Below are 27,736 nucleotides of genomic sequence, written 5' to 3'. Positions count from 1 at the left end.
ATTACAGTATTCCTTTGTGCCCTACTTATTACACTCATGGTTCTTGTATACATTTAGGTTTGTGTTCAGTAAATATCTCTGTTGTCAGAGGTAAAGAGCTGCTCCCTGACTGTAAAATGGTGGCAATTGTTCATCCGTTTCCCTTTCGCTGTGTGTTCAGACGTTCCTCCTGGCTGAGGAATACCATCGGGAGACCATGCTGGTTCAGTGGGAGCAGGTGAAGCAGAGAGTGCTGCACACGTTACTCGGTGCTGGAGAAGATGCTCTGGACTTCACTCAAGATGTTGAGGTAAAAAAAAAAAAAAAAAGTGGGGCGCGGGCATGGGGGGGGGGCACAGATTTGGCTGGGAGTTGCATACAACATGGGCATATTGTACACCTTAAATATACCACAGTTAGTAGGAAGAGGCTCCTGTTGCGTAGCGAGTTTATCTGGTCTCAAGAAAACATTTGTTTTGTTCAAGTTTGAAATTCCAGGAAAGAAAGCAAAACTCTCTTCTATTTTATTTGTCAAGGCAACTAGAATAAAATACTTTAATTTTATGGAAACTTATCCCATCATGCAACAGGAAAAAGTTACGTAGGCTCTCTGGATCAGTTGAATCCACTATCAGAAAAAAGTATTGTATTAGGTATTTATATATAAATTAAATAGTGTTCTTGTGTCAAGCATGGAGTGAAAGCTCTCACTGTTGCCATTGTGTGTGTGTGTGTGCGCGCGTGTGCATGTGTGCGCGTGTGTGTGTGTGTTCCAGCCCAGCTTTGTGAGTGAGGTGATGGCTCCAGGAAGGAGTGCGCTGGACAGCGTAGAGGTGGCCTACGGGCGACAGGTGAGTCATACAGATGACCAATATTCAACACTTTTTGAATTTAATTTGAATTGCAGATAGATTTTTAAGGAAATAGTAATGTTGACCCACTAGTGGTGGGTGGTGTAGTGGTCAGAGAAGAGGACTTGAGTGTCTGGGTTTGAATCCAGCAGAATGTAAGCTGATGGCCACCACCATGGTTCCCTGAGCAAGACCCTTCACCCACCAAAAAATGCTACCTGGGTGCCAGCAAAGTAGCTGCTGGTTGGAATCCAGGACCCAATTTTACTGTAAGAGTGGCGAATAAAGGATAATATGATTTAATTTTAATTCATGCAGACTCATATATATGATCCACAAGTAAAAATGAACTAAAATGCCATCTAATCGCACAAAAAATAGATAATACATTTTGCTTTAAACTAAATTTGATCAGAAGCAGAACACACACACACACACACACACAGTAGACCAATGATCATTTAGTGAAAATGAGGCCACTGACACCCAGGACGTGACAAACGGCCAAATCAATCCAACACAGTGATTGATTGATTGGGTTGTGGGGCGGTCGCTGGCTCGTCGTTGCCATCAGTCTGATCTCTGCACTTCATTCGACGACATAGAACATTATTAGAAAAAAACATTTTTCACCAGAAATGTGTCGGCACATTGCATGTGGCATCATCTGTCTGGTTTTTGTTATCCTCTTTGATGACCTCCTCAACTTTTTGATTCTTTTTCTACTATTTTTCATTGTGAATCATTTCACCCGATGGTCGTAGAGTTTGCAGTCGCTTCATCTCCTGCACTTTTTTTCTAGTTTTTCTTTTCTCTGTGCTGCCTTCAGATCTACATTTTCAATGAGAAAATAGTGAATGGTCACATTCAGCCTAATCTTGGAGATTTATGTGCTTCAGTGTTGGAAAGCATGGATGACAAGGTAGGATCTCATGCTCTCTGATTCACTCCATATTGAGGGTGGGAGGAGTTTAGCATCGCTCCCTTTGAGAGCCCTTCTTTTTGTTCTCCAGAATGTGTCAGAGATGTGGCTCATGGTGAAGCAGATGTCGGATGTGTTGCTGGTTCCAGCCAAAGACACTTTGAAGAGTCGCACATCTGTTGAGATGCAGATGGCCTTCGTACGACAGGCGCTCAGTTTTCTGGAGAACAGGTAATTGTGCTGGAAATTTAGGCTGCTGTTTGAAGTCGGCAGGTAAAGGGTGACAATATAGTCGTCTGAACACTTTTTTTTTTTTTTTTTAAATCTTTTCAGTTATAAAACCTACACCATGGTGACAGTTTTTGGAAACCTGCATCAGGCCCAACTCGGAGGAGTGCCTGGAACGTACCAACTAGTCCGCAGCTTCCTCAACATTAAACTACCAGGGCCTCTACCTGGTATGCAGGTAAAACACAGAGGGTGAAATAATATAGAAATGTTTTAATAGATATGATGCTTACTAGGGTGGAAATGTTTATATATTTCCATGTGAATTTAAGCCTGGGAATTTTGGTAATATTAATTTATTTTTTTTTTTTGTTAAGGGCAGAAAAAATCAGAAAAAATCTCATAATTATTCAACCCTATAGTTGAAATGTTTGGTTTTCATTGTATTTATTTGAATGAATGCTGACATTTATAATTGGATATGATGCAGTCATTTGAAATTTCTCCTAATTTCCAGTTAATTCCTATAAATAATTCCCATAAAAAAGTTTTTATTTTTCAATATTCCCAAACTTAAATTCCCCTGCAAATTTACAAGATGAGACAAATTAATTTGTATATTGCATTTCATACACAAGGCAATTCAATGTAGTTTACGTGATAAAAACTGCAACAGAAAACATTAAACAACGTAAAAATCAATAAGAATATTTAAAACCAGCAGTAAAAACATTAAATAAACAATAACAAGATTTTAAAAAATCCTTCCTTCTCAGTAGAGAAAAAGTGTATTTAAGTTGAATTTAAAAATGTTCATATTTGATGATGTTTTGGCCCCTTTGCAACACTAATGCTTACTCATCTACAGTCACTCTGTTGGTGGTTTAATTTTTTTTTGGTATTTATTTTTCAAAAATGACAGATTTTCTAATCGTGGTCTCTATTAAACACCGAATGGAGGGCGGGGCTTATCAGAGATTGTCTACAGAGCAGCATGTGACGCTTTTCCCATGAAAAGTAAAAACTCCTTCGACATGTGTTTGCAACAGGACGGTGAGATCGAAGGCCACCCGCTGTGGGCTGTCATCTACTACTGTCTGCGCTGTGGTGATCTGAATGCAGCCATGCAGGTGGTCAACAAAATGCAGCATCAGCTGGGAGACTTCAAGTCCTGGTTCCAGGAGTACATGAACAGCCCAGACAGACGGTGAGGACGTCAAACAATGATTTCACATTCTCAGATTGTCTTTAAAGGTAACATTGTTTCCTTTTCCCCCTCCATCTCTTCAGCCTTTCACCAACGTCAGAGAACAAGCTTCGTCTCCACTATCGCAGAGTGTTGAGGAACAGTGCCGACCCTTATAAGAGAGCCGTCTACTGCCTCATTGGCAAATGTGACATCAGTGATAACCATGGAGAGGTGGCAGATAAGACTGAGGACTACCTCTGGCTCAAGGTGAAGGTCACAATTGAAACCAATGGTCAGTTCAAGCTGTTACAATGGTTAAACTATCATGTATTTTCCTTTCAGTTGAACCAGGTGTGCTTTGATGATGATGGAAGTAGCTCTCCTCAGGACAGACTAACACTACCACAACTACAGAAACAGCTGCTGGAAGACTACGGTTTGTTTGGTTTGATAAATAAACCTCCAGTGAATCACGAGAACTGTAACCTTTGAGTTGATGTTCGTTACATTTTATTAAATGTCTGCTTATCTCAGAGGTTCCCAACCTTTATCAGGTCGATCATGTTTATTTAAGTGTGTTACAGATACAGAGTAGCCAGGATTAGTGGACAAAGTGACAAAATGCACCACCTCAGAGATTTTTATACTATATTTTATTTGAACTAAATTCATATTTGTAAAAGTTTAAGTGTCGAAAACAGTTGTTTGATATTTATTGTGGGTGATGTGTTGATTTGAAACTGAAAAATAATTCCAAAATTTTAAAAATATAGTTTTAAGCAGTCTTTTTACTAGACATTTCAGGCGACCACTGGCTTATCTCATTTAGCATCTTGGGGACCTTTAGTCACCATATCACATCAAACTTTATTTCTATAGTCCTTTAATACAGACGAGTGCATCACAAAGTTCATTTACATAAAGACACATTAAGGGAAAAAACTGAATGTTTAATACGTAAAATGACAGAATACTGAGGAACATACAGTTCTTTAAAAGGCAGTTCGACACACACACAGCAGTGATTAGGGAGGAATGAGTGAGAGCTGGTGGTGGAGGTGAACGTCACTCCTGCAGGTTCAGAGATTGATGATTTTAAAATATACTCAAAAAAGTAAAAGTACCCATTAAATGCAACTCAATTACAGTAACATGAGTTACATGACTTGTAATCCATTACTTTCACCTTTGAGAAAAACTGGTCGTGGATTAATCTTGACAGATTAGGCAGTTTTCATTAGAGACGACAACAAATCTTTGCTTGTAAAATAAGTAAACCTTTGATTGATCCCAAACTACTTCCAATAAAAACTGCTTACTGAACCAAGCGCATAGAAGGGGATGTTGGTTTATGGACCTTTCATCTCCCAGAGCAGGAAAAGCTCTTTTGGTGGTGCCTTTTCTTTGGGCCAGTTCTGTTCTTTTCAGATAAAGCTCGGAAACATTTCTGCATCTCTCTGTCGTTTCTCCTCCTGCCGCTCGGTGGGAAATGCAGCCTGAAGCCTCATTCTGTTTCCTCTCCCTCCTCGCCGCTTGGCTTGTTCGGCCGTCTGGCGCAGTGTTCCTCCTCCTTGTCCTTCATTTTGTTTCACAGCGGGACACAAAGCCTCGAACCCTATCTTCATGTCGCTCACACTCTGCTGCTGATTTCCAGCATCATTCGTTCTTTTCCTTCATCAGCCACTCGCTGCATCCCGATCTCTCCTTTTCATCCCTCGTTCCTCACACACACACAGCTGTTATCCCTGCATCCTCCAACTGAAATGTTCTTCCCCTCTATGCAGATGTTTTTGTCCTTTTTTTCTTTTTGTGTTTGCACTCGATTCACACCCATCCTTCGCCGCATTCTCGTATCTCTCTCACTCTCTCACACAATTTTCTCTCTTCTCCACTCCTCACTCCTCTTCCTCTCTCCATCCCTCGTTCGCTCGAGCTTTTTGAACTAAAACGCTGTAAGTCTGAGATAAGACTTTCAAAATGGCTGACATGGCTCGGCCTTTTTCCCCTCCTCAAACTTTCTGCCAACAAGAGGATTTAGAAGAGTAATTAAAAAGTAAACTTGATGACTAAGTACCTGCATGCTACAATATGCACTTACATTTTCTGTCGCTTATAAATCACAGCTGGAGGATGAGTGAGTAGATCAGAAGTGTTGCTGTAATGGTTAAATAGTTTCTTTGTTTGTCGTCACTCTATGTTTCTATATTGTGTAGCAGGAAACTCTTTATCTATTGCACTTTGTTATAGCTGTGGTTCTTTACATGGTCAATGAATAATATCTGTCACTTGGGTATTGTCGGTTTCTTACATATTTAGTGTTTTATTTATACGTAGAAATGCAAACTATGGCACAATAATAATTTGAAATGACTAATTTTCCCTCATAAAATCTGTGGCCCACTTGAGATCAAACTGCCCTGTTTTTGGCCCCTGATACTAAAATGAGTTTGACACCCCTGGATTAGATCATTAAAATATGTACTTTAAGGTGAAACTATTTACAAATGTCTATCTTTTTTAGAGCTTTTCACTCATTGAACAAATTGCCTATAGGGATCTGAAAGACATGTCAACTTTACGCATATTTAAAAATTCTTTAAAATCACATTTTTTCCAATCTTAATCTATATATCATGTGTTTTTAAATGTATTTGATGGTGTAATGAATATGTACCTTTTTATGTAATATTCCTGTATATTGTCTTGAATTTAATCACCACGGTGGAAGCTAATGGGGGTCCAATGAATAAATAAAATAAATGCTAATAAAAAAAACTCATTTATCTTGGGTTTTTTTCCCCCCCCCAACAGGCGAGTCCCACTTCTCTGCAAGCCAGCATCCTTTCCTGTATTTCCAGGTGTTGTTCCTTACGGCTCAGTTTGAAGCCGCCATAGCTTTCCTGTTTCGCATGGAGAGGCTGCGAAGTCACGCCGTGCACGTTGCGTTAGTTCTGTACGAGCTGCGGCTGCTGCTGAAGTCATCTGGGCAAAGTGCACAGCTGCGTATGTCAAGCTTTTTTTTATTTTTTATTTTTGTTCTATCTCCTGGTTTTTAATCTCTCGTTTTCTGCGCAGTGAGTCAGGAGCCCGGAGACCCTCCAATGGTGCGACGCCTCAACTTCATCCGCCTGCTTATGCTATACACTCGCAAGTTTGAGTCCACTGATCCCCGCGAGGCCCTCCAGTACTTCTACTTCCTGCGGTAACAGAAATCTACAGCTTTGGCTCAATTATTGGAACATTTGCAATGTGTGAATTTCTGATGCATGTATTTACTCGCGTGTCGTCCGACAGTAATGAAAAAGACAGCCAGGGGGAGAACATGTTCATGCGTTGTGTCAGCGAGCTCGTGATTGAGAGTCGAGAGGTGAGTGAGCCATTAGTTCAGTGTCAGTAACCGAGAAACTGTCGACTCATGTACCGTATAATAGCCTCTGATACCACTGACACCAGTGATAGTGAAGAACAGAGGAGCTTAAAATGTGATCAGTTTTATCAGTTATTGTTAGACAATCCTCTTTTAATTAATAGTAATCATAATTAAAAAATGAAAATAAAATACTTATAACAGTTTTCAAGGAAAGTGCTGCATACAGGCTGAAATACGAGCAAGAAGTTCCATAGCTTAAGTGTCTTTTTACTGACTTAAGGAACATTTAAAATACTAATTCCCAGAGAAGGAAGAGAACAAGACTGTGCATACATTTTGACAAGGTCATATAAATAAGATGGTACAATTCCATTTACATTTTTCTAAGTTAACAAGAGCACTTTGAAGTCACCTCAAGAGAAGTCATCACTGGGATAATGGGCTTAATTTTCCCTGTGATAAGAATACAAGCTGCAAGATTCTGTAGGACTGGAAAACTGTTTTTAGCCAATCCTGACAGAAGGGCATCACATGAGATGTTAAAGGCATGGATGAGGGCTTCAGCATCCTTGTAACACAGGGGTGATTTTTTTTTTTTTTTTTTCCTTAGCAATCTTTCTGAGATGAAAAAAAAACCTCTTGTCATAAAGTGCTGGTCAAATATAACTCCAATGCAGTTATCCAGAGAAAAAAAATGACATTATCAAATAGATGATACAGTTTCTGATGTCCAATGGCCTTCATCTTCTGTTTTTGCAAAGTTAAGAAAGAGAAAATTCTTTGTGAACCTGCTCCTAACAGCTGAAAGACACCTCGAGTTTGGACAAGTCAGACCCATTTTTAAAGATTATAAGAATGTATAATTGTAAATCATAAATGTAGTTATAACAGTGTAAACCAAGTCTAAAAAAAATGTAATAATTGACCAAGATAGAGGGAGAAAAGCAGGGGAGCCACAACAGACCCTTGTGGAACTCCATTCCTGGCTGCATAAAGCTCAGACTAAACGTTGGGCTCCTAATTGTCCTCTGACATTTCTATTCTAATAACCTTCAGAGATAATTATTAAAGAGCCATTCAAATTGAAAAAATAGTGTTTGCCTTTGTGAGTTGAGTTGTAACTAAAAGTTCAAAATCTCCTTTTTTTTTTTTTAAATAGTTTTAACTCTCTAATTACAAATAACTTACATACCTGTTGTTTTTCCCACTCAAATGAACCTTTTATTGTTTAGCAGCCAAATAATAAATATAAAAACAATTACCCAATATATAGTGCTATTATTGTTGTCTTTCTTTTTTTTTTTCAAAAATCTGCATTGATGTATTTTACATAAATAATTCCAAATCCATCAATTGTATTTATTTATTTTGTAGGTGTCCTTCCACAGGCTGAGCTTAACCTTCTTTGACTCTCTAAACTGGACCAGAGTTGGTCAGCTGACCTGACGTTGAACACACCAGTGTAGATGGTCTTAATTCAGATCCTATAACAATTGTTTAAATTAGGATCAATCCTTCTTTAATCCACCCTTATTTTCACCAGCCTTAACATTCAAGGAAGGGTGTATATAAAGATTAATTTAATATCATAATTAAATCATACGTAAGGTAATGGTTTATATGTTGAAATGCACTTAATGTTTATAATTTTAGTGATGACTTTTTAATTAATTACATTTCACAACGAAATCACAGTTTTTATTTTATAATGGCTGTTTTTTTAGTTTCTCATTTTACATTTTGTGATGGTATATTTCTGTCTTTCTTTTTATAGTTTGACATGCTGTTGGGTAGATTAGAGAAAGACGGCAGTCGGAAGGTAAGAACGGGAGTCTTTGATCGCCCTTCTCTCTCTCTCTCTTGCGTGTGCAGTGTTTTGTCTCTCACTCTACGTCTCTGTCTTATTTCTTTTGTCTTTAACAAATCTTCTGCATGTTTTGAACCATGTGTGAGATGTGTTTGGAGGGTTCTGTCCTGCTGTCACAGATTAAAAATCTCTTCATTTTGCATGATATTAGTCTGATGAAAGCCGATTCAGTCCAGTTTCTTCTCCCTTTTGTAAAAATCAATTATTTCAATTATAAAATGCAATATAAATTTTAAATGATATAAAAAAAAAAATACTCATTGACAGGTTAGTTTTAAGCCAGGCTTAAACAGATTTTAGGATTACTCAATCTGTTGCAGGAACATAAGTTTCTACTGTGTCAATCTATGTTTCTGTAATCTATATAAGAGCTGCAGTCTGACAATATTGCCAAAAGGGACACATCTAGTTTAATTTCTATAATTTACTGTTTTGATTAAAAGTCAGCTTGAAAAATCTTTCCCAGAACTAGATTTCTCATCTGTGATTGCTGAAACCAGAAGAGCCAAACAGGATATTTTCAGCTATAGATTTCCCCCCCTCTGAATCCTTTCTTTACTTCACCTCTTCTTCTGTGAAGCCTGGAGTCATTGATAAGTTTGCTGGAGACACACGAGCGATCATCAGCAAAGTGGCTCTGGAGGCGGAGAACAAGGGCTTGTTTGAGGAAGCAGTGAAGCTGTACGAGCTGGCTAAGGTGAGCACATCTGTAACGTATTTATGGAGGTGATGGTGGACTAATTAGGACTTAATGGTTTCTAACTGTTCTTTTTTTCCTTTGTAGAACCCTGATAAGGTCCTGGAGCTGATGAACAGGCTGCTGAGTCCTGTCATTGCACAGGTCAGCGCTCCTCAGTCCAACAAGGAGAGGCTGAAAAACTCTGCTCTGGCTATTGCCGAGAGGTAAGAAACTACACACGGTAGACGGGTCTAGTTTTTTATGTATTCACCGTGTCTGAATATGTCATTTTATGCATGTTTTATTCTTATAAAAAATCAAATACATTTATTATATTGTATATTTGTGAGCGTCACCATCAGGAAGGGTAGGTCAGACTTTATTGTGGGAGGTTTGTGCTGTGGGGGAAGGTAGATGGCAGGGTTGGGGTGAATTACATTTTTCAATTACAATTATGTCTTCGATTATCCATGTTCAATTACAACTTAATTATGATTAAGTTGACTGGCATTTTCTCCAATTACAATTATTATTTTCCTCTGAAAGTCAATTACGTTTTCAATTACTCAAGTTCCAATACAGTTACTGAGCCTTTAATAAATAAACCCATAAAATGTGTGTTAGCTTTCTGTAACATCTCTTATGATAACAGGTCAGTTTTTATCCATGTGTTAAGTCAGCTGTAAAATACACTAAAAAATATTATCTAACATCCAATTTTTTTTCCGTCTCTTGGTTACCTTGTTAGGCTTCCTCATCAATGAAAATATTGTTATTAATAATTTTGGTGTGGGCGTCTGAGCCTTTTTTGTCTCGATATACCAATCGATTTCAATTACTTTAAAAATGGTAAATTAATCCTCAAGAGAACTGACAGGTAAGCTTGATATGAAATATAATCTGAACTCATTTACAAATCAATTACAATTAGAACAGAAACTGATTTTTTTCCAATTAGGATTACAATTGCAATTATGTCATGATTGTAATTAATTATGAATTATGCAATTACATCTAGAATATTTGCTTTTCCTGAAGAAAATGCAAGTGAGGATGCAGGTACATTAGCACTGCATTAGCTTAGCATTAGCATAAATTGGCATTAGCATTAGTATTAGCTAACATTAGCTTGCCTTAGCTAGCATTAGCATAGCATTACAGGTATCTAGTATTAGCCTAGTGTTGGCATTAGCTTAGCACTAACCTAGCATTAACATTAACCTAGTTATGGCATTACCCTAGCATTATCATTAACATTAACCTAGTAATGGCATTACCCTAGCATTAGCATTAACCTAGCATTAACATTAACCTAGTAATGGCATTACCCTAGCATTAGCATTAACATTAACCTAGTAATGGCATTACCCTAGCATTAGCATTAACCTAGCGTTAGCATTTGTCTAGCAATAACATTTGCCTAGCATTGGCATTAGTCTAGCATTAGCACTAACCTAGCATTGGCTAAGCATGAACCTAGCAATAGCTTCCTGCATCCTCACTTTTTATAATTGACCCCAACCCTGGTAGTCAGATGCATTTTGAGTTCAAACATATGTGTTGAGTCGCTACTTCCTGTCATACAGGTATCGCTCCCAGGGAACAGCTGGAGAAAAGTCAGTCAACAGCACGTTCTACCTGCTGTTAGACCTGATGACGTTCTTTGACGAGTATCACGCAGGTCACGTTGACAGAGCCTATGACGTGAGTGCAAAATAACAGGGGGCCAGTTGGGGCTGGGGTGTGGGTTGATTCAGACAGATTACTGATGGTTTTATCCATCAGGTGATGGAACGTTTGAAGCTGCTTCCTCTCAGTCAGGACAGCGTGGAGGAGAGAGTCGCTGCTTTCAGGAACTTCAGTGATGAGGTTTGAGCAACAAAAGGCTGAGTTTTTTTGGGGAGTCAATAGTTTTTTTATGTCCACTGAAATGAACATGCGTCTCCTCTGGGCTTTCAGGTGCGCCACAACCTGTCAGAAGTGTTGTTGGCCACGATGAACATCCTCTACACTCAGTACAAGCGCCTGAAGGGGGCGCCAGCAGGAACACCAGGACGACCACAGAGGGCCATCGAGGACAGAGACATAGTGAGTGTGATTGATAAACTGCTTTTATTTCCTATGTGAAACGTCAACGTTGTCTATGTTGTGGTCGGTCATGTTACATTTGTTGTATTTATCAAAGCTGTACAGGTGAATGACTCCATGACAGGGCAAGTAAAGCTTAATATTGTAGTTTTTAAATCACTTTGGTTTCGTATTGCAGCTTGTGGAAGCTGATAAACTAAATTATTGTGACATCTTAAGCATAAGAACTGTGTTTCCTGCCCACACCAAAACTATAAAACAGGGGTGTCAAACTCCCTTTAGTTCAGGGGCAAAATATGGACCAGTATGATCTCAAGTGGGCCGCAGATTTTAGGTGGGAAAAAGAACAATTTTAACATCAATTGTGCCATAGTTTTTAATATCAGTCACTGCCAGATCTTCACTTCAAAGAATCTTTAAACTTGTAACCAATTTTTGTGTAATTTAGTGGAATTGTTTGTAAGACATTGCAAGATTTGTGGAAAAATTTTGAGTTTGTTCCACAATTTGCAAATAAAAATGACAGCATTCATGTGATATAAACAAAGGAAAACTGCAAGCCCCTAAAAATATAGCATATTTTCATTAAATTGGTGAATTTTAGATATCTACAACTGGATTATTTGGTAATTTACACAATAATTCATGTTATCTGTCTTTTTTACTGTCTCCTGCAGGCTGAATTGGATGCTCTAAAGGGCCGGATTTGGCCCCCGAGCCTGGAGTTTGACACATGTGCTATAGAAGGTAAAGAGACTGAAATCTGTGTACTCACTCTTTTTTTCTTTTTTAACAGCAACTGCGCAGCCAAGCCAGAGCCCTGATCACTTTTGCTGGTATGATTCCTTACAACATGGCCGGGGACACCAATGCACGACTGGTGCAGATGGAGCTACTGATGAACTGAGAACACACACACACACACACACACACACACACACACACACACACACATGCATATTGTCGTTCATGAGGCCTTTTGCCTTTAAAGGACTATTTGTCACTGTTTTAAAGAAACCATTGTTAATTTGTCCATCACAGTTCAGTGTGTTGTTTTTGTTGATTATTCCCCTTTTGCTGTTTCTCACTTGTATCTTTGTTCATTTTGAATAAAAAATCAGTTGGTTTTCATTTGTCCTTTTGTTATTATTATTTCTAAACATTCATGTATAATCATTTTGTCTCATTTATGTTTTTTTTTTTTTGGTAAAAACTCATTGGTTTTTAGCCATTTTAGCCAAGGACATGTTAGTGTGTACATTTAGAAGAAGCAGTTCTTGCCTTCATTTTGGTTCAGGTTTTTGTTTGTGTCCAACATAACATAATTACATAAATCAATACTTGTGGGATTTCTCCACTTCATAACACTCACTGTTTTTTCTTCAAGGAGGTTCTGTGCTTTGAGCAAAACATTTCCAAGGTTGAAAGAACCTTTAAGATCCAAACACTTAATAATGTTTGGATAAAAGTGAATATGAAATAATGATAGTTTCATGATGAGGTGTTAGTTAATCATGCTATAGGATGAACAGCGTGTTAACCCACCTTCCTCCTTGAATATGCACAGATTTTATTTTCATTTATTTTTTGTTTTTTTACATACTCGAAAAAGGGGAAGAAGCATTTGCATTTTTTAATCCAAACCATTCTCCATGAGAAAATCAATATTCCTCATTTCTTAATCTTCCCTATAATGTATATAGCCCTGAAAAAACATAGTAGCAAAACAAAAATAGTAATTAAAAAACACAAGAAAAGTATATTGTATATTTGAAAATAATAAATACGTCTACATGGTAAAACAACAACAAAAAAAAAACATTTATTTGGTTTTTTTTTTTTCTAATTTTTAATGTTAATTTTTTTATATTTGGACGCTGCATGAGCTCCACATCCACACCCCAAACAATACACAAGTTCTCCTTTGTCGTTCCTAATTCTTTAGTTCTGAAGTTACAAGTGTCTTCTTTTTTCCTGAACATTTTTTTAATATTTTTCCTGCCAATTGATTGTGTTTTGCTTTGTACAATATCTGTGCTATTGAGATGGATGGGAAAAAACCATTTTTTTTAAATTCATCAAAACTCCAGACTAAGTATTGTAAATTTAAGCATCTCTTCAAAATAAAGCTTTCAGATTTTATCTCAACATTTACAGTTACTTATTCATCCATATGTGAGGGCAGTGTCTGAACCTGAATTCCCACTGAAGACATTTTTTATCTTTAAATTAACAATAATTAAAATTATAATTAAAGAGTTGTTTTCACTTGAGATGAAAACCATCACTTCAGACATCTGATGTGTTTTCACAGCTAGCACAATTGGGGCCAAAAATGGCCCCTTTAGAGTATCCAGTTTGGCCCACAGGTGAAAGTCAAAATGACAGAGAAAATATAAATTACCGACCAATTCAGTCGTAGATATCTCAGACACAAATTCAATGAAATTCTATAATATTTTCTAGCATTTACAGATTTCCTTATGCTTATATCACATCATGGCTGTCATTTTTAATGTCAAATAACTCAATTTTTTTTCAAATTTCTACAATTTCCCTCAAATTATTCCCAAAAAATGTCCCTAAATTAAATAAAAATGTGTCATAAAATGAAGGATATTTAGGTGAAAGCCATGCAGGGACTGATATCTGTCACGTAATGCTTGGATAGTGTCTGTCTTACATGCTTTACATGTCATTTATACATGAAGTGCAAACTAGGCCACATTAATGTTGAAGTAGCTCTTTTTGACGACTCAAATCTGTGGCCCACTTGAGGACTAAGTGGTCCATATTCAGCCCCTGAACTAAAAAGACTTTGACATGCCCATTTTAAGAGAGATTGATTAAAACTTCCCGATATGTGGCGTTGCAAAGCAGTGACTTGCAGATTCTTGGAAGCATTGATCTTAGACAACAGAGTTCCTCTCAGTGTTGCTTCTAGTGTGATATCTGTGACACGTCCTGTCCCCTGGCAGATGGTGGGTTGGCTTGAGCTCAGCTTTTAGGACTGCAGGGATATTCTGGTCTGTATCTGAAGGATCATCTCTGAGACAACAATAGAGTGTGTTCTCTGATAAGGGAAATCAGCTTAAAGTATTTGTGTGTGTGAGGTTGTCTTAGTTTTTGTTTGTTTTTAATCTGCTTGGAAACATCTATGCTAAAGTTTATTTTCTTGATTGCCTTAAATTTAAAAAAAAACAAAAAAAAAACATCAAATCTGAATCTGGCTCCATGCTGTGATCTCTCACCAAAGTCGGAGTGATGCTGTGTAACCTAATGCTGAAAATGAAAAGCTGGCATCGGTGGACGTTTTGCTAGCAACCCCCTCTCTGTGCTCTTTGTGTTGGATTGGTGGCCTTCTCTGGCCTGAGACAGAGCGCAGATGGAGGCTCATTATGCTCCACATAACTGTGCTGAGATGTTGGGTTCGTCTGTGGCCACGAACAAAGCCGAGCCAAGAACCGTGGGGTTCCATGCTGTTGTACTTTGGACCTTCGCAGCACAGCATGTGTTTGTCTCATGTGACATGTTTTTAAGTGTTCCCGGCAGCTCTTTTATGTAAATATTCAATGTTTTAGTCAATGAGGGGCTTTTAGAGATCGTATGTTTCTCCCTGGAGTTCATTTTCCTCCCTTTGTTTCCAACGAGAAGACGAGTCAACATCTACATTGTTCAAATGCTTCCTGAAAACCCTTTTCGGAAAAAGTCTTTCTGATGCATGACTAAATCTATGCTCGTCATCATCCTGCAGCATCTGTGTGGGGGTTCTCACACCTCCACCAGCAGAGGACCAGCCTATCCTCACAGGTGTTTGTGCCGCAGCTGGTGTTGTGAATCAGGCCGATGACAGACACCTTCGCTAACCCGGCTATTTCACAACACCAGGGTGGCCCTGCACCGCTGACTACTGGACAACACCATGCCTTCACGTCACATCCAACCCCAGCATTGGACTGAGTTTACATTTGTTACCATCGATTTCATTAAAACATTTTTTTTTTTTGCCTAATCTCACCTGAACTCATGTTTTTCAGACACCAACACATTGAATACATTAGCATAAATTAACAAAAGCACATCTCAGATCCACAAAGTGTTTGCTAATAAATTGCATTAGCATTTTCCTCTGGATCGAAAATTGTTGTCTTCATATTTAAACAATAAAGATTTACAGTAAAAGAACACTTAAATCTACACGAGTTGTATCATTGCTGTGAGGATAGGTGTCATGTGACCACAAAGCTTTCACCTTATTGGGTCAGGAAGAAGAACAGATCATGTATCTAATATTCAAAATGGTTACTGCTGAAAGTTAGCTACTTCTGTAGCTTACCTCCAGCAGTGTGTCTACCAAGTGGTTCATGTGAAGCACTTTGAGTGTCTGGAAAAGCATCGAAGCGATCCAACCATTATTATTATTATTATTATTGTTATTGGTAGTTTTCATGAGTAACATAAGTTGTTTAAAGAGAAAAGACAACCTCTTTGATTTCAAATCCCAACCATCTCCTGATAAGTTTTACAATTTTTCTTAACCGACAGCTATGATATGTAATTGATATATTATTTATGTTTTGTTTTGTTTGTTTTTTACATTATATCCCTGAAATACAGTTTGCACAAGTTTGCCCCCAGTTTTTTTTTTTTTTTTCAATCAGTATCTTTACAGTCCTTATTGACAGTGTTAGTAATTAAAGTTGCCTTTTTTAATTTAGTATTTTTGCTTCTTTGTCTTGAATCTTATCTTGAGCGTTATGGGTGACCGTGGATCAGTGGTAGATTGGGTTGTCTAGTAACGGAAGGGTTGGGGGTTTGAATCCCGCTCTATCCAAGTCATTGTCGTTGTGGCACTTTACCCACATTGCCTCGTGTGAATTGTGAGTGAATGTTAGTGGTGGTCAGAGGGGCCGTATAGGCGCGAAATGGCAGCCACGCTTCTGTCAGTCTGCCCCAGGGCAGCTGTGGCTACGTTGTAGTTTACCACCACCGGTACGACTGTGTGAGTGACTGGTGTGAATGAATAATGGTTTCTGTACGCACTTTGAGTATCGTTGAAAAAAAGCACTATATAAATCCAAGCCATTATTATTATCATAAGAATTTGTACATTTTAATTAGGGGCACATTTGGGATGTTGAAAATCAATTTTCCATTTTAGCTGTGTTGTATGACCAGCGTAGCAGCAGTGTTTAACTACAAAGGTCTTTCCACTCCGTTACCTTTTTGTGGAACCAAATGTCCTTCATTCCTTTTTTTTTTTAAAAAAAATGTACATCAAAAAGATGTTCTCGGGTTTCCATGGATACGGTTGATGATGACGGAGTGGAAAGGGAAAGAAAAAGTGCTGAAAACCATCAATCAAACCTGCATTACAAAAAAACAAAAGCAATACATACTTGATATTTCAGTGGGTGAAGTTTTTCCGAAAAACAAAATGTTAAAAAGCATCAGGCCTGAACATATTTATTCCGAAATAAGCCCCTAATGAAATTTTTGCCCATGTATCCTGTGTATGTCGATGTTATTATTTCAGTTGTCGGCTGATACAGTATATTGATTATCAGAAAGAGAAAATAAAGAGAAATAAAACTAAATCGGTATTGGCATCGGCCCTAAAAATCCCATATCGAAGCTCTAATGAGAACTACTTTATAGTCAACTGATGTCTTTTCTTTATTGTTGTTGCGTTAGAAACAAAATGAGCTGCAGAAGCACTTAGACGAGGTTGTCAAGGGCTTAAATTTAATGGATAGAGAACAAGGTCAGATCATCTCCAAACTGTCAGAAAAGGTAACATATTGAAGCAAAGGAACCGACTGAATTATAACGTTAGAAAATTGGTCAAATTAAAAAAATTAAGCAAAAAAAAAAAGAAAAAGTTGTGCTCAAAGGACTTTGAATCGAGCAAAACTAGTTTTTGTCTCGTCTTATCACAAAATTTTTTGCAGTTTTGTGATTCAAAACCAAAGGATTTCATAAACGCTCCTCTCGATTAGTCAGTCACACCTGCAGAGTAGTTTTAGTAACAATCAATGTCACCATCACTGTGTCGATGTGGTAAATTTTAATTCCATATCCTGCAATTTTGACAAACTTTCAACTTCACGTCAAATCAAAATGCATGGAAAAACAAAATAAAAATATTTCATAGATTCCATGTGTCATTGACATGTATTAAGTGTCCACAGAAAGCTGGCTGCTGTCTCATCATCAGATCCATCCCATCAGCAGCAGATGGTGTCGGGTGAGGAACGGCCTCCGCTGCCTCAGAGTCTGTACTCCAGCCTCAGGGCGTGACCAGTCGGGCAACGCAGAGAAGACAGTGACCCACTTTAGTCCCCCCATGGAGATGATCTATTTTCCTAACATAGTTCACAATGAGGAGGAAACCCCCTGCTGACACTTCAAGTCCTTCAAATCCATACTTATCTCAATCACCATCCGTAGAGTGGATTGACAGTAGGAGCTCAAGAGAATTAACCTTTGGGTTTTTTAACAAGATTACAAATGAATGTTGGTTTGTAAGTGTTCTCTAAATCAGGATTAACAGCAGGTACGTAGCATAACGTGAAAAATAAAGATAATAACAAGATATATGGAGATTCTTAAGGGCCATCTAGTGGCCACTTATTTCAAATACAGTGAGACGTTGACTAGCACAGAAGTTCCCGACCTTCTACGAGTCGCGACCACAGAGACATTTTTTCTCCAGAATTACTTTTTTATAATGTTTGTTTTAAATACTGTGTTACAAATACAGAGAAGCCATGATTTATGCACTAAGTGACAAGATGTTGATGATTATATTTGAATTAGTTATATTTGAGAAATCAAACGTATAGAATGCTTTAGTTTCAGATTGTGTGTGGTAAAAAATAACAATTAGATAATAAAATGTCTTTTTTTTAAAACAAAAATACATTTTTAATCAGTAATTTTTTTTCATCAATTACTAGACATTTCAGATGACCCCATTTTAATTCCAGGCGACCCCACATGGGGTCACAATCCCAAAGTTGAAAACCCCTGGACAGGCAGCTCCCCATACGCACTTATTTTGAAAACTGCTATTTTCGGTAAAATCACATGAAAAATGGACGTTTTTGTTTTGTTTCTGTCTTTTAAATTAATTTAAAAAAAAAAAAGAAAAGAAAAATGAAATGGCTTTTAAAGTTTAACCCTTTTCGACCCTGATGAAAGAAACAATGAATATAAAGGTTATATATAATTTTTCAATAAAAAAGAATGAAAATGACTCATTCTTTTTTTTGCAATTTAATAACTTTTTCTGAACAGAAAATCCAATGAACACTAAATCAGAGGTGAAGTACTCGCGTTACTGTAATTGAGTTGCTATTATGGGTACTTTTTAAGTATATTTCCAAATCAGTACTTTTACTTCTAAGTGCTTTTAAAAAGTAAAGTGGATCTTGTTGGGGTTTTTCTTTCTTATTATGAATTTCATATTTTGATAAGGACATTGAGATGACTTTGTTGTAATTTGCGCTATACAAATAAAGTTGAAATGAATTGAATTGAAAGTAGTTCATTACATTTTTACACTCAACCATTACTGAGTAAATTATAATTTTTTGTGATCATTCTTTATTGAAAGTATCTATTCGTACGGTTGTCGTACGGACAACCCCCGGTGCTATTGGTACTTTTACCGAAGTACACGTACGTAGCGTCTTAAGGTTGGAGTTAGGTTATAACCCTATATCGCAACAATATTTAGGGTTAGGGTTAGGTTTAGTCTTAGTCAAGTGACATAAACTGGCCAATGAGGGGCGCTGCGTACGGATAAAATGTCGGTATATTGATACGGCAACCGTACGGATAGCCACTGCCTACTTTATTTTATTTTTTTTTTAAATTGAATTCATTGGTGTTATTTTATTTAAAAAACATTTGTACATTTTGAGAGAATTGTACAGTTTATACATGATATGTTTACAGTATGCAAGGGAACCATGGCAATAATACCAAAAAATAAAAAATTCGGGGTGAAAGTACCAGGTATAAGTTTTAATTTGAGCACTAATTAATTGAGCTACTTTTTACTTGTAATGGAGTATTTTATGTAGGACTTACATGTAAGGTGTAAAGAGTACCTATACTTGAGTAGAAGTACTCTTTACACCTCTGCACGGAACAGAAAAAGCAGACGAAGATGAGTAAACTTGGCCTTTGGCGTTAGTAAATAGTGTTTTCCTAACCATTAGTAAATAGTGTTTTCCTAACCGTTAGTAAATAGTGTTTTCCTAACCATTAGTAAATAGTGTTTTCCTAACCGTTAGTAAATAGTGTTTTCCTAACCATTAGTAAATAGTGTTTTCCTAATCGTTCGTAAATAGTGTTTTCCTAACCATTAGTAAATAGTGTTTTCCTAACCGTTAGTAAATAGTGTTTTCCTAACCATTAGTAAATAGTGTTTTCCTAACCGTTAGTAAATAGTGTTTTCCTAACCATTAGTAAATAGTGTTTTCCTAACCGTTAGTAAATAGTGTTTTCCTAACCATTAGTAAATAGTGTTTTCCTAATCGTTCGTAAATAGTGTTTTCCTAACCATTAGTAAATAGTGTTTTCCTAACCATTAGTAAATAGTGTTTTCCTAACAATTAGTAAATAGTGTTAGTAAATAGTGTTTTCCTAACAATTAGTAAATAGTGTTTTCCTAACCATTAGTAAATAGTGTTTTCCTAACCGTTAGTAAATAGTGTTTTCCTAACCATTAGTAAATAGTGTTTTCCTAACCGTTAGTAAATAGTGTTTTCCTAACCATTAGTAAATAGTGTTTTCCTAACCGTTAGTAAATAGTGTTTTCCTAACCATTAGTAAATAGTGTTTTCCTAATCGTTCGTAAATAGTGTTTTCCTAACCATTAGTAAATAGTGTTTTCCTAACCATTAGTAAATAGTGTTTTCCTAACAATTAGTAAATAGTGTTAGTAAATAGTGTTTTCCTAACAATTAGTAAATAGTGTTTTCCTAACCATTAGTAAATAGTGTTTTCCTAACTGTTAGTAAATAGTGTTTTTCTAACCATTAGTAAATAGTGTTTTCCTAACTGTTAGTAAATAGTGTTTTCCTAACTGTTAGTAAATAGTGTTTTCCTAACCATTAGTAAATAGTGTTTTCCTAACCATTAGTAAATAGTGTTTTCCTACCCATTAGTAAATAGTGTTTTCCTAACAATTAGTAAATAGTGTTTTCCTAACCATTAGTAAATAGTGTTTTCCTAACCATTAGTAAATAGTGTTTTCCTAACCATTAGTAAATAGTGTTTTCCTAACCATTAGTAAATAGTGTTTTCCTAACCATTAGTAAATAGTGTTTTCCTAACCATTAGTAAATGGTGTTTTCCTAACCATTAGTAAATGGTGTTTTCCTAACCATTAGTAAATAGTGTTTTCCTAACAATTAGTAAATAGTGTTTTCCTAACCATTAGTAAATAGTGTTTTCCTAACCATTAGTAAATAGTGTTTTCCTAACCGGAAACAAAACTAAAATTAAAACACAGATGATAAATATGTAGTATATGAATTTAAAAACATATAAAGCCCATAAATGATGTTTTAGAGGTGTTCTGTGTGTGTGAGTACTGACAGCAGGTGATCCTGATTGGACAGCAGCAGGTGTTGAAAACCGCAACAACGGACGGACGGACAGACAGACAGTCTCCCGTCTGAGCATTTAAACTCACATATACGGTCATTAATAGCTATGAACTCAATCGACTGGAAGGTGGGTGTCTATCAACACGTTTGATAGATAACTTGATGATTCAGGTGTGTGTGTGTGTTGACTAATTAAACTGGACTGTGTTCCTCACACCAGCTGAGCTTCGTCCTACTCTTCGTCCTGGCCCTGAGCTGCTCATGGGTCCACGGTAGGAAACTATAACCGGCAACGACCCTGTCGGGTGTGGGTACGTTCACAGTGTGTGTTTAATGCTTCTGTGCAGGAGTGTGTGACGTGAAACACTGCACGGACATTACAAAGTGTGTTTTGTCCAGAGACAACAGACGGTGCAAGTGTGTGAACGGGTTTTACGGAGAGAGCTGCGATAAAAGTACGTACTGGTGCCGCACAATTCATCATCAATGGCCTCGGATTATTGTTATTATTATTATTATTATTATTATTATTGAACAATTTAAAAATTACAAACACTCGATGAGGATAATATAATAGGATAATAATAATGGCCTCGGATTTGTTACAATTAGCGCAAAAGCCTGGAAACGCGTGGTCCGAGTACGCATGCGCAATTTCAAATAAATAACGCAACAAATGAGAGATGCGATAATTACCGTAGTTTATTTTTATTTGAGTGAAACTGTACAATTTTCAACAAAAATGTTTACATCTGATGCAGATAAGTGGCCAGTTCAAGTTAATGATATTAAATACTTTATAAATGGCAAAAAGACACAAAAAATACACTTACCATATATACTCAATAGGAATATATATATACAAAAAAACAATATATATATATATATATATATATATATATATATTTTTTTTTTTTTTTTTTGAGGTGTCTTTTGGGTATTCTATGTGTTGTCTTTTAGGCAAGGCAAATTTATTTGTATAGCGCATTTTATACACAAGGCAACTCAATGTGCTGTACATGATCAAAAAGTATAAAATCTATAAGAAGATTAAAGTCGTCAAAAACAAACTTTTAAAATCATCAACAACATGACCAAAGTCATAGTTTTTTTTTTTTGTTTTGTTTTCATGACAGTAAATTTCCCCGCTGCAGGATCAATACAGTTATTCTCTTATAAACAATAACATAAATATAAGCAATGTTTCCTGTTTAAAGTGCCAGTCTGCAAACAGAGACTGACTTTTCATGCCAGTATGAAAATAAAACTAAATCATGGCATCATTCAAAAAGATGTGCATGAACTTTGCATAACACGTTTTTTTGTTTTGTTGTTTAAGACTTCAAACTAGAACAATCTACACATCCCAGATTTAAGATGTGTTTTTTTCCAGCAATATTAGTATATCTATTTATTTTTGAGCAGCGTTGAGCTTGACCTTTGGGTATTGACTGTCTCCTGCTACTTTGCTGTGTGTAATATCAATCAATTTCATTTATCAAACATTTAAATGGACAAATAATTATCAAAGATGCAAAACTGTGCATGCTCATACTCAACCAGAGCTAGCTCCTTGACTATTTAATATAAAAGACAAACTTGTATATTTTTCTAAATTTTGTCTGCATATTAATTCAAAGCTTCTTGTGTGCACCCAAGTTATTCTTTTGAGGTCATTACAACAAAACATGTACTTTTTTTATTTTTGCGTGTTCAATATATAAAGAATAAGGTAGACTGAGTCCTTTTTTTTAATGTTTTTTTTCCTCCTACATGTAATGCAGAGAAAGCAAACCTTTTAACATTAGCATTTTGACATTACTGCCTCAAACCTTGTGTAAACGAGTCTTTCTTGTTCCAGATGCAGATATCAAAGTTATGTGCAGCAAAGACTTCATAGCCATCAGAGTGCTCGAGGATTTTTTCATATATCACAACATAGCATTAGAGTCTCTCCACCTGCCCAACACATCGTGTCGAGCGCAGAGAGAGGTCATCGGTGGAGTGCCGTACTACATGTCCAAGATCTCTAAAGACAAATATGTAACGTGTGGAGGCCAACCGCCACAGGTACCACCACAGTGTAATCTGCTTTAAATGACCACAATAGGAATAAGGCCTAAAGTCTGTACGTGTCTTTGTTCTTCTTTGTTTGCAGAAAAATCTGACTCACATCTCTTATTCACTGAGTCTACAGTCAAACCCTCAGGTTTCTGGAAACATAATCAGAGATCCAGTCATTAAGCTTGACTTCAAGTGTTTGTATCCTTACATCAGGAGTGTTAGTCTGCCTTTCCCTGTCACCCCACTTTCCAGGTAAGCAAATAAGGTTTTTACAATGTATTTTTTTTCCCTTTAACCCCACACTAATATATGGTACAGGAGATGTATCATGTTTCTGTAAGTGCACATGTGTCAAAGTTAAGGCCTATTGGCCAAATCTTGCTTATTTGGCCAAGAAAGTAAAAACAACAGAGAAAACATGAATCATTGTGTAAACTACCAAATAATTCAGATTTCAGCCCTACAAATACACAAAATGGAGCTCCACAGTATTTGCCAGGGTTTTCCCATGCTTCATCACAGGATTACAATCATTTTCAATCAATCCTGCAATTTTCTTCAAATTATTCCACAACATTTCCCTACATTTAATAGAAATTGGTCACAAAATCAGGAAAGTGAAGATCGTGCAGGGGCTGATATCTGTCACGTATAGGTGTCAAGTTCAAGCTAAGGCACATTGTGTTGGGGGATGATTTTTTTTATTTTTTATTATTCTATAAGGTTTTAACGATGTAAAACACTTTGAGTTATATTGTTTATATGAAAAGCACTTTATGAATAAAATATGTGGCCCAATTGAGAACAAACTGGTCCCAAATTGGCCCCTGAATTAAAGAGTTTGTCACTGCTGGTGTAATGTGTTTTTTTTTTTTTTCTTTCTCCATACGTAAACAGTGAGACTGTGATGCATGTGGATGAGCTCGATGCCACCATACAGATGAGCTTGTACACTGACAATACATACACTAAGGTCCACACCACTACTCCCAGCATTGAACTCAGAGATAAGGTAGGTGAAAAACTACCACCTTTTAAACAACAAAATAAATTGACAAATATTATTTCTGGATTTGTCACCCTTTGACACATGAATTATTGTATTATATGCAAGTTAGTGTCATAAGAAAATCATTTGATCTTATTGCGTCCAGGAGGCGATCACCAGTTATCAAAAATGATCCTACCTATACATAAAGGACAGGAAAAATAAATCTAGAAAAGTTCCCAGACGCAGCCACTCTGTCATATTAGACATGTTTAGGTAATAATTATATTGGTGCCATGAATCAATATGATTATTATTGCACATTTTTAATTATCTCAATTCATAGGTTCTGTTTAGTTTTCTTTATCCTTTTTTTATTTCGTCAATTTGTTGTGCAGGCGGAATATATTTCCACCATTTGTTTGACCTTTAGCAAGACTAGTACAGTGCCTGTAGGAAGTATGTATTGCTATAGAAACGTGGGAGGTTCAGTAGCTTTTTTATGGATGGCCAAATTAGATTGTTTGAAGGTGGGACGTCGGTTTGTTGTAAAATGTGTAGTGATAACTATTGTCTTCATATAGTTTGGCTTTTTACAAGGACACTGTAGGGAGTTGAACCTCATCTAATCCAGTTTGTTGTCTTCGCGGATCCGGATCTCCTCAGACCGGAACAGACTCGGTCCAGACTCGTTTAGTGGCATTAATCCACCACAGTCCATTTACATGCACACGGAATTTGTAAAGCATTTATGATATCATGTAACGGTATCATTGCAGTCCAAACAAATCCAAGGTCGCGCACCCTTGAACCAAGCAGCAGCCATGTTGAAAGTCTCAGGTCAGTCTGATTTTGATCCGCAGAAATCTTTGAGGAACACACAGACAGAGATTCTTTGCTTTATAGATAGATTTATGTGAAAAGCACTTCACAGATTTTAACAAAATTTGAACTAAAGATGGACCTTACGCTATGGGAGACTCCATTAACTTTTGGAGGGGAACTGGATCATTATACTGATTCTAAAGTACAAACATCTGTCATCATTGGCGAAATTTCCATCTCTGTCCATAATTTGATCTTTATGAAATTTGACTCATTTATGCCGGATTGGTTCCTCAGTTACTCTACCATGTTTCATCTGGCTCACACATGGATTATTTTAAATGTTATGTGGAGAAAAATCAACTTTAGAAAAATTCAGATTATCAGAAAAGCTCTTTATCAGAAGTGTCTGACATGGTTCAAAGCCTAATGTGATTTGCCCTCATTTCAAAACGAGAACACATGATCATTGGAGATGACTTAAATTGGGTCAGTTCTTTTTCCACCTCCGTCATTCTAAATTAGGTGAGGTAAATTTAGGAAAACTAAGTTTGAAAACTGTGCATAAGACAATTGTTCTTCAGCTCTTCGTATCCTCCTCAGGTGTACGTAGAGGTGTCCGTTGCAGAGCCTGCTGATTACTTTCTGCTGCAGATTAATGAGTGCTGGGCTACTCAGTCTCCCCAGCCAAACTCTACTGAGGGATCAACCCACACCCTGCTTCAGAACGGGTCAGAACGTCTCCTTTTTAACAGCCGTGTTCATTTCCCTCCTGTGGAAGTCGCTCAATTATTTCTGTTTTGTTCCTCTGATTAGATGTGCAAAAGATCAAACCGTTTCCTTCATCAGTGTCGCAGAAAAATTATCCGGGAATAATGGAGAAAGCTCAACTGTTCACTACAGCTTTGACATGTTTCGCTTCACAGCAGAGCCTCACGACCTGTACCTGCACTGCATCGTCCAGCTGTGTGAGCGAGATGACCAGGAGTCCTGCATCCCTGTGAGCGCTCACTTTGTCTCCATATGTCATGTTTTGATGTGGAAGTTAATCTTTAAAGAGTAACCAAACTACAAAAACAATCACATTTTCGTATTAAGTAGTGGTTTTGATTGATCCTAGTCCAACTCTTGTCACTTTAGTCAAGGTATTTAAACTTCACATTTTAATAACGATAAAGTAATGCTTTTAATTTAGAAGCAGCTTTCAGGGTATCTAAGTTCACAGACAAGCTAGTTTGAAAACAGTTAAAACATAAAATAAATGCATAACATTTTGTTGTAAAAATATAGGAGTTACTGCCCTCTATGGGTTGAAACCTGGCTATTGCAAGCAAATTTTGATTTGTTTTGGTGACTTCTTACATCACAAACCACCACTATTAGCCCCTCCTATAAAAAAGTAAACCTTGGACTATTTTTTTTTTTTGCCTGCAATTCTCTCAATCCAACAAAACTCCATAGATTGTGAGGTATAGGAAGTACTGAGTAGGTATTTAGCATAGCATAGATTGTTCTTCTTAGGCTCCTTAACCCCCGGAAGTGTTTAAGTGGTGGCCATGATAAAAAACGTTTGAGTTTACTTTAAGCTGAGGAAAGGAAGCTCAATGCTTCATTTATAACCTCCTTTAGCCTAGGAAACACTGCTGCATCCTTTACCAAAGAAGAGGAGATGATGCTGACCCACAATTCCTTGCGGCGACAACATTTAAAGGGACACGCACACCCAAGCGCTTACGGAAACTCACAATGACCGACAAGGGATGGAGATCATATAAGTTACCAATGCAATAATATGCTGTCATTCAAGAAAAAGGGTTCTGAGACATGTTTAGCCACATTATGTTTTATTCACCATAATACATATTTCTGAGTGGAAGGTGAGTGTTAGCAACCATTCTCAATGTGACGTTCCTGTAGTTTCACTTTTGTTCCTTGTAGCCTCTTTTCCTCTGCTTTACATTCAATCAAACCTTGTGGTTTTTGATATTACATCAGTGGAAAGTGTTTTAAATGCACTTTCAGTCAGAAATATGTAGTTTTTTTTCCTCCACGGCAGACGTCACTAACCTTCGCGGCCGTCTGATTATTACGTCACCAAGTGGAAGTGCGTCTGATTGTCAAAAAAAACGTGATGGTCTTTTCCTATCTCCTCTCACTTTTCCTTAACCCCGTGACATCATCCACAGGGTTATGGAAAAGTGGATGGGAGGGACTATTCGGTTGCAGCCTTAGATTTTATTGTCTAGACTGGGCGTGTCTTAACTGCTGCCAGAGCCTCGCCCATAATTATAATAATAATGAATTAAAAATAATAATCAGCCGAAACCGAGGGTTTAGTTTCTCTTTAAGAGAATTTAGTGAAATCTAAAAATGCAAAAGTCACAAGATGCTCCATATGTGTGATAAAGATAATGCATTATTGATGTTTTTTTTTTTTTTTGTCCTACAGAATTGTAACTCCATCAATAAAAGAGCCGCTGAGAGAGAAACCCCCCCGCAGAGTCTCCCGTCCCCACAGGGTCTGTTGTCCTATGGACCCATCAAGATCGAGATCCCAGACCGACCTCAGTCCAGTAATGTCTTTAGACTTCACTTCTGCACTTCCTGCGAGGACACCATGATGCATATGGATCACCACTGTTCTGTGTGAACTTGTTTCAGGCTTGTTGGTTGCAGTGCTGGTGCCCGTAGCAGTCGTCTGGACTCTGGGCTTCTTCCTCATCATCCTCATCGCTGTGGCCAAGGCTGGCAGTAGGCGTCTTGCACAAAGAGAGAAGTATTGATGGTGGTTCTTTGGTTGCTGCTGGCGGCACAAATAAAATAACCTCAAGAAATATTGTCATATTTATTTGCGCCATTGTTTTTGTTTTACCATGACATGTTTTGTTTAAAAAATGTGATTTAAGTGAGCGTGTTGATGGTCAGCATGGAGGGCAAGAATTTGGACTTTAAAGCTGTTCTGAAAGGGTATGCTTTACTGATACAAACTGCTGTTTCAACAGAAATTAAAAGCTTACCATGTAAAATGTTGGGTTAGTGGCTAAATATTTAACTCGCCTATGC

At 37.1% G+C, this 27,736-nt stretch overlaps 2 protein-coding genes across 3 annotated transcripts in view; both read left to right on the top strand.

Annotated features, from left to right (window-relative positions):
• The window catches only part of nup93 (nucleoporin 93), a 29,925-nt gene extending 17,621 nt beyond the window's left edge, over positions 1-12,304 (top strand). For both annotated transcript variants that reach the window (XM_028450660.1, XM_028450661.1), the window contains 18 exons: positions 161-289; positions 756-830; positions 1,660-1,752; positions 1,844-1,983; positions 2,086-2,218; positions 3,030-3,187; positions 3,271-3,436; positions 3,512-3,605; positions 5,981-6,172; positions 6,245-6,371; positions 6,464-6,536; positions 8,314-8,358; positions 8,987-9,103; positions 9,191-9,309; positions 10,672-10,789; positions 10,871-10,954; positions 11,045-11,173; positions 11,970-12,304. In XM_028450660.1, coding sequence (XP_028306461.1) covers positions 161-289; positions 756-830; positions 1,660-1,752; positions 1,844-1,983; positions 2,086-2,218; positions 3,030-3,187; positions 3,271-3,436; positions 3,512-3,605; positions 5,981-6,172; positions 6,245-6,371; positions 6,464-6,536; positions 8,314-8,358; positions 8,987-9,103; positions 9,191-9,309; positions 10,672-10,789; positions 10,871-10,954; positions 11,045-11,173; positions 11,970-12,080 — 2,103 coding nt within the window. In that variant the 3' untranslated portion in view covers positions 12,081-12,304. The remainder of the gene's footprint in view (positions 1-160; positions 290-755; positions 831-1,659; positions 1,753-1,843; positions 1,984-2,085; positions 2,219-3,029; positions 3,188-3,270; positions 3,437-3,511; positions 3,606-5,980; positions 6,173-6,244; positions 6,372-6,463; positions 6,537-8,313; positions 8,359-8,986; positions 9,104-9,190; positions 9,310-10,671; positions 10,790-10,870; positions 10,955-11,044; positions 11,174-11,969) is intronic.
• Positions 12,305-20,378: 8,074 nt separating this feature from the next.
• Positions 20,379-27,456, top strand: zpd (zona pellucida glycoprotein d). Its single transcript, XM_028450864.1, has 10 exons — positions 20,379-20,923; positions 21,017-21,068; positions 21,144-21,251; positions 22,658-22,866; positions 22,955-23,112; positions 23,758-23,872; positions 25,277-25,404; positions 25,490-25,673; positions 27,123-27,246; positions 27,335-27,456. The coding sequence occupies exons 1-10, from the start codon at positions 20,903-20,905 to the stop codon at positions 27,454-27,456; spliced, it is 1,221 nt and encodes a 406-aa protein (XP_028306665.1). The 5' UTR covers positions 20,379-20,902.
• The last annotated feature ends 280 nt before the right edge of the window (positions 27,457-27,736 follow it).

This window comes from Gouania willdenowi, chromosome 6 (assembly GCF_900634775.1).
Source record: "Gouania willdenowi chromosome 6, fGouWil2.1, whole genome shotgun sequence".
In the NCBI taxonomy this organism is placed as follows: domain Eukaryota; kingdom Metazoa; phylum Chordata; class Actinopteri; order Blenniiformes; family Gobiesocidae; genus Gouania; species Gouania willdenowi.
This window is presented reverse-complemented; position numbering and strand designations above follow the sequence as displayed.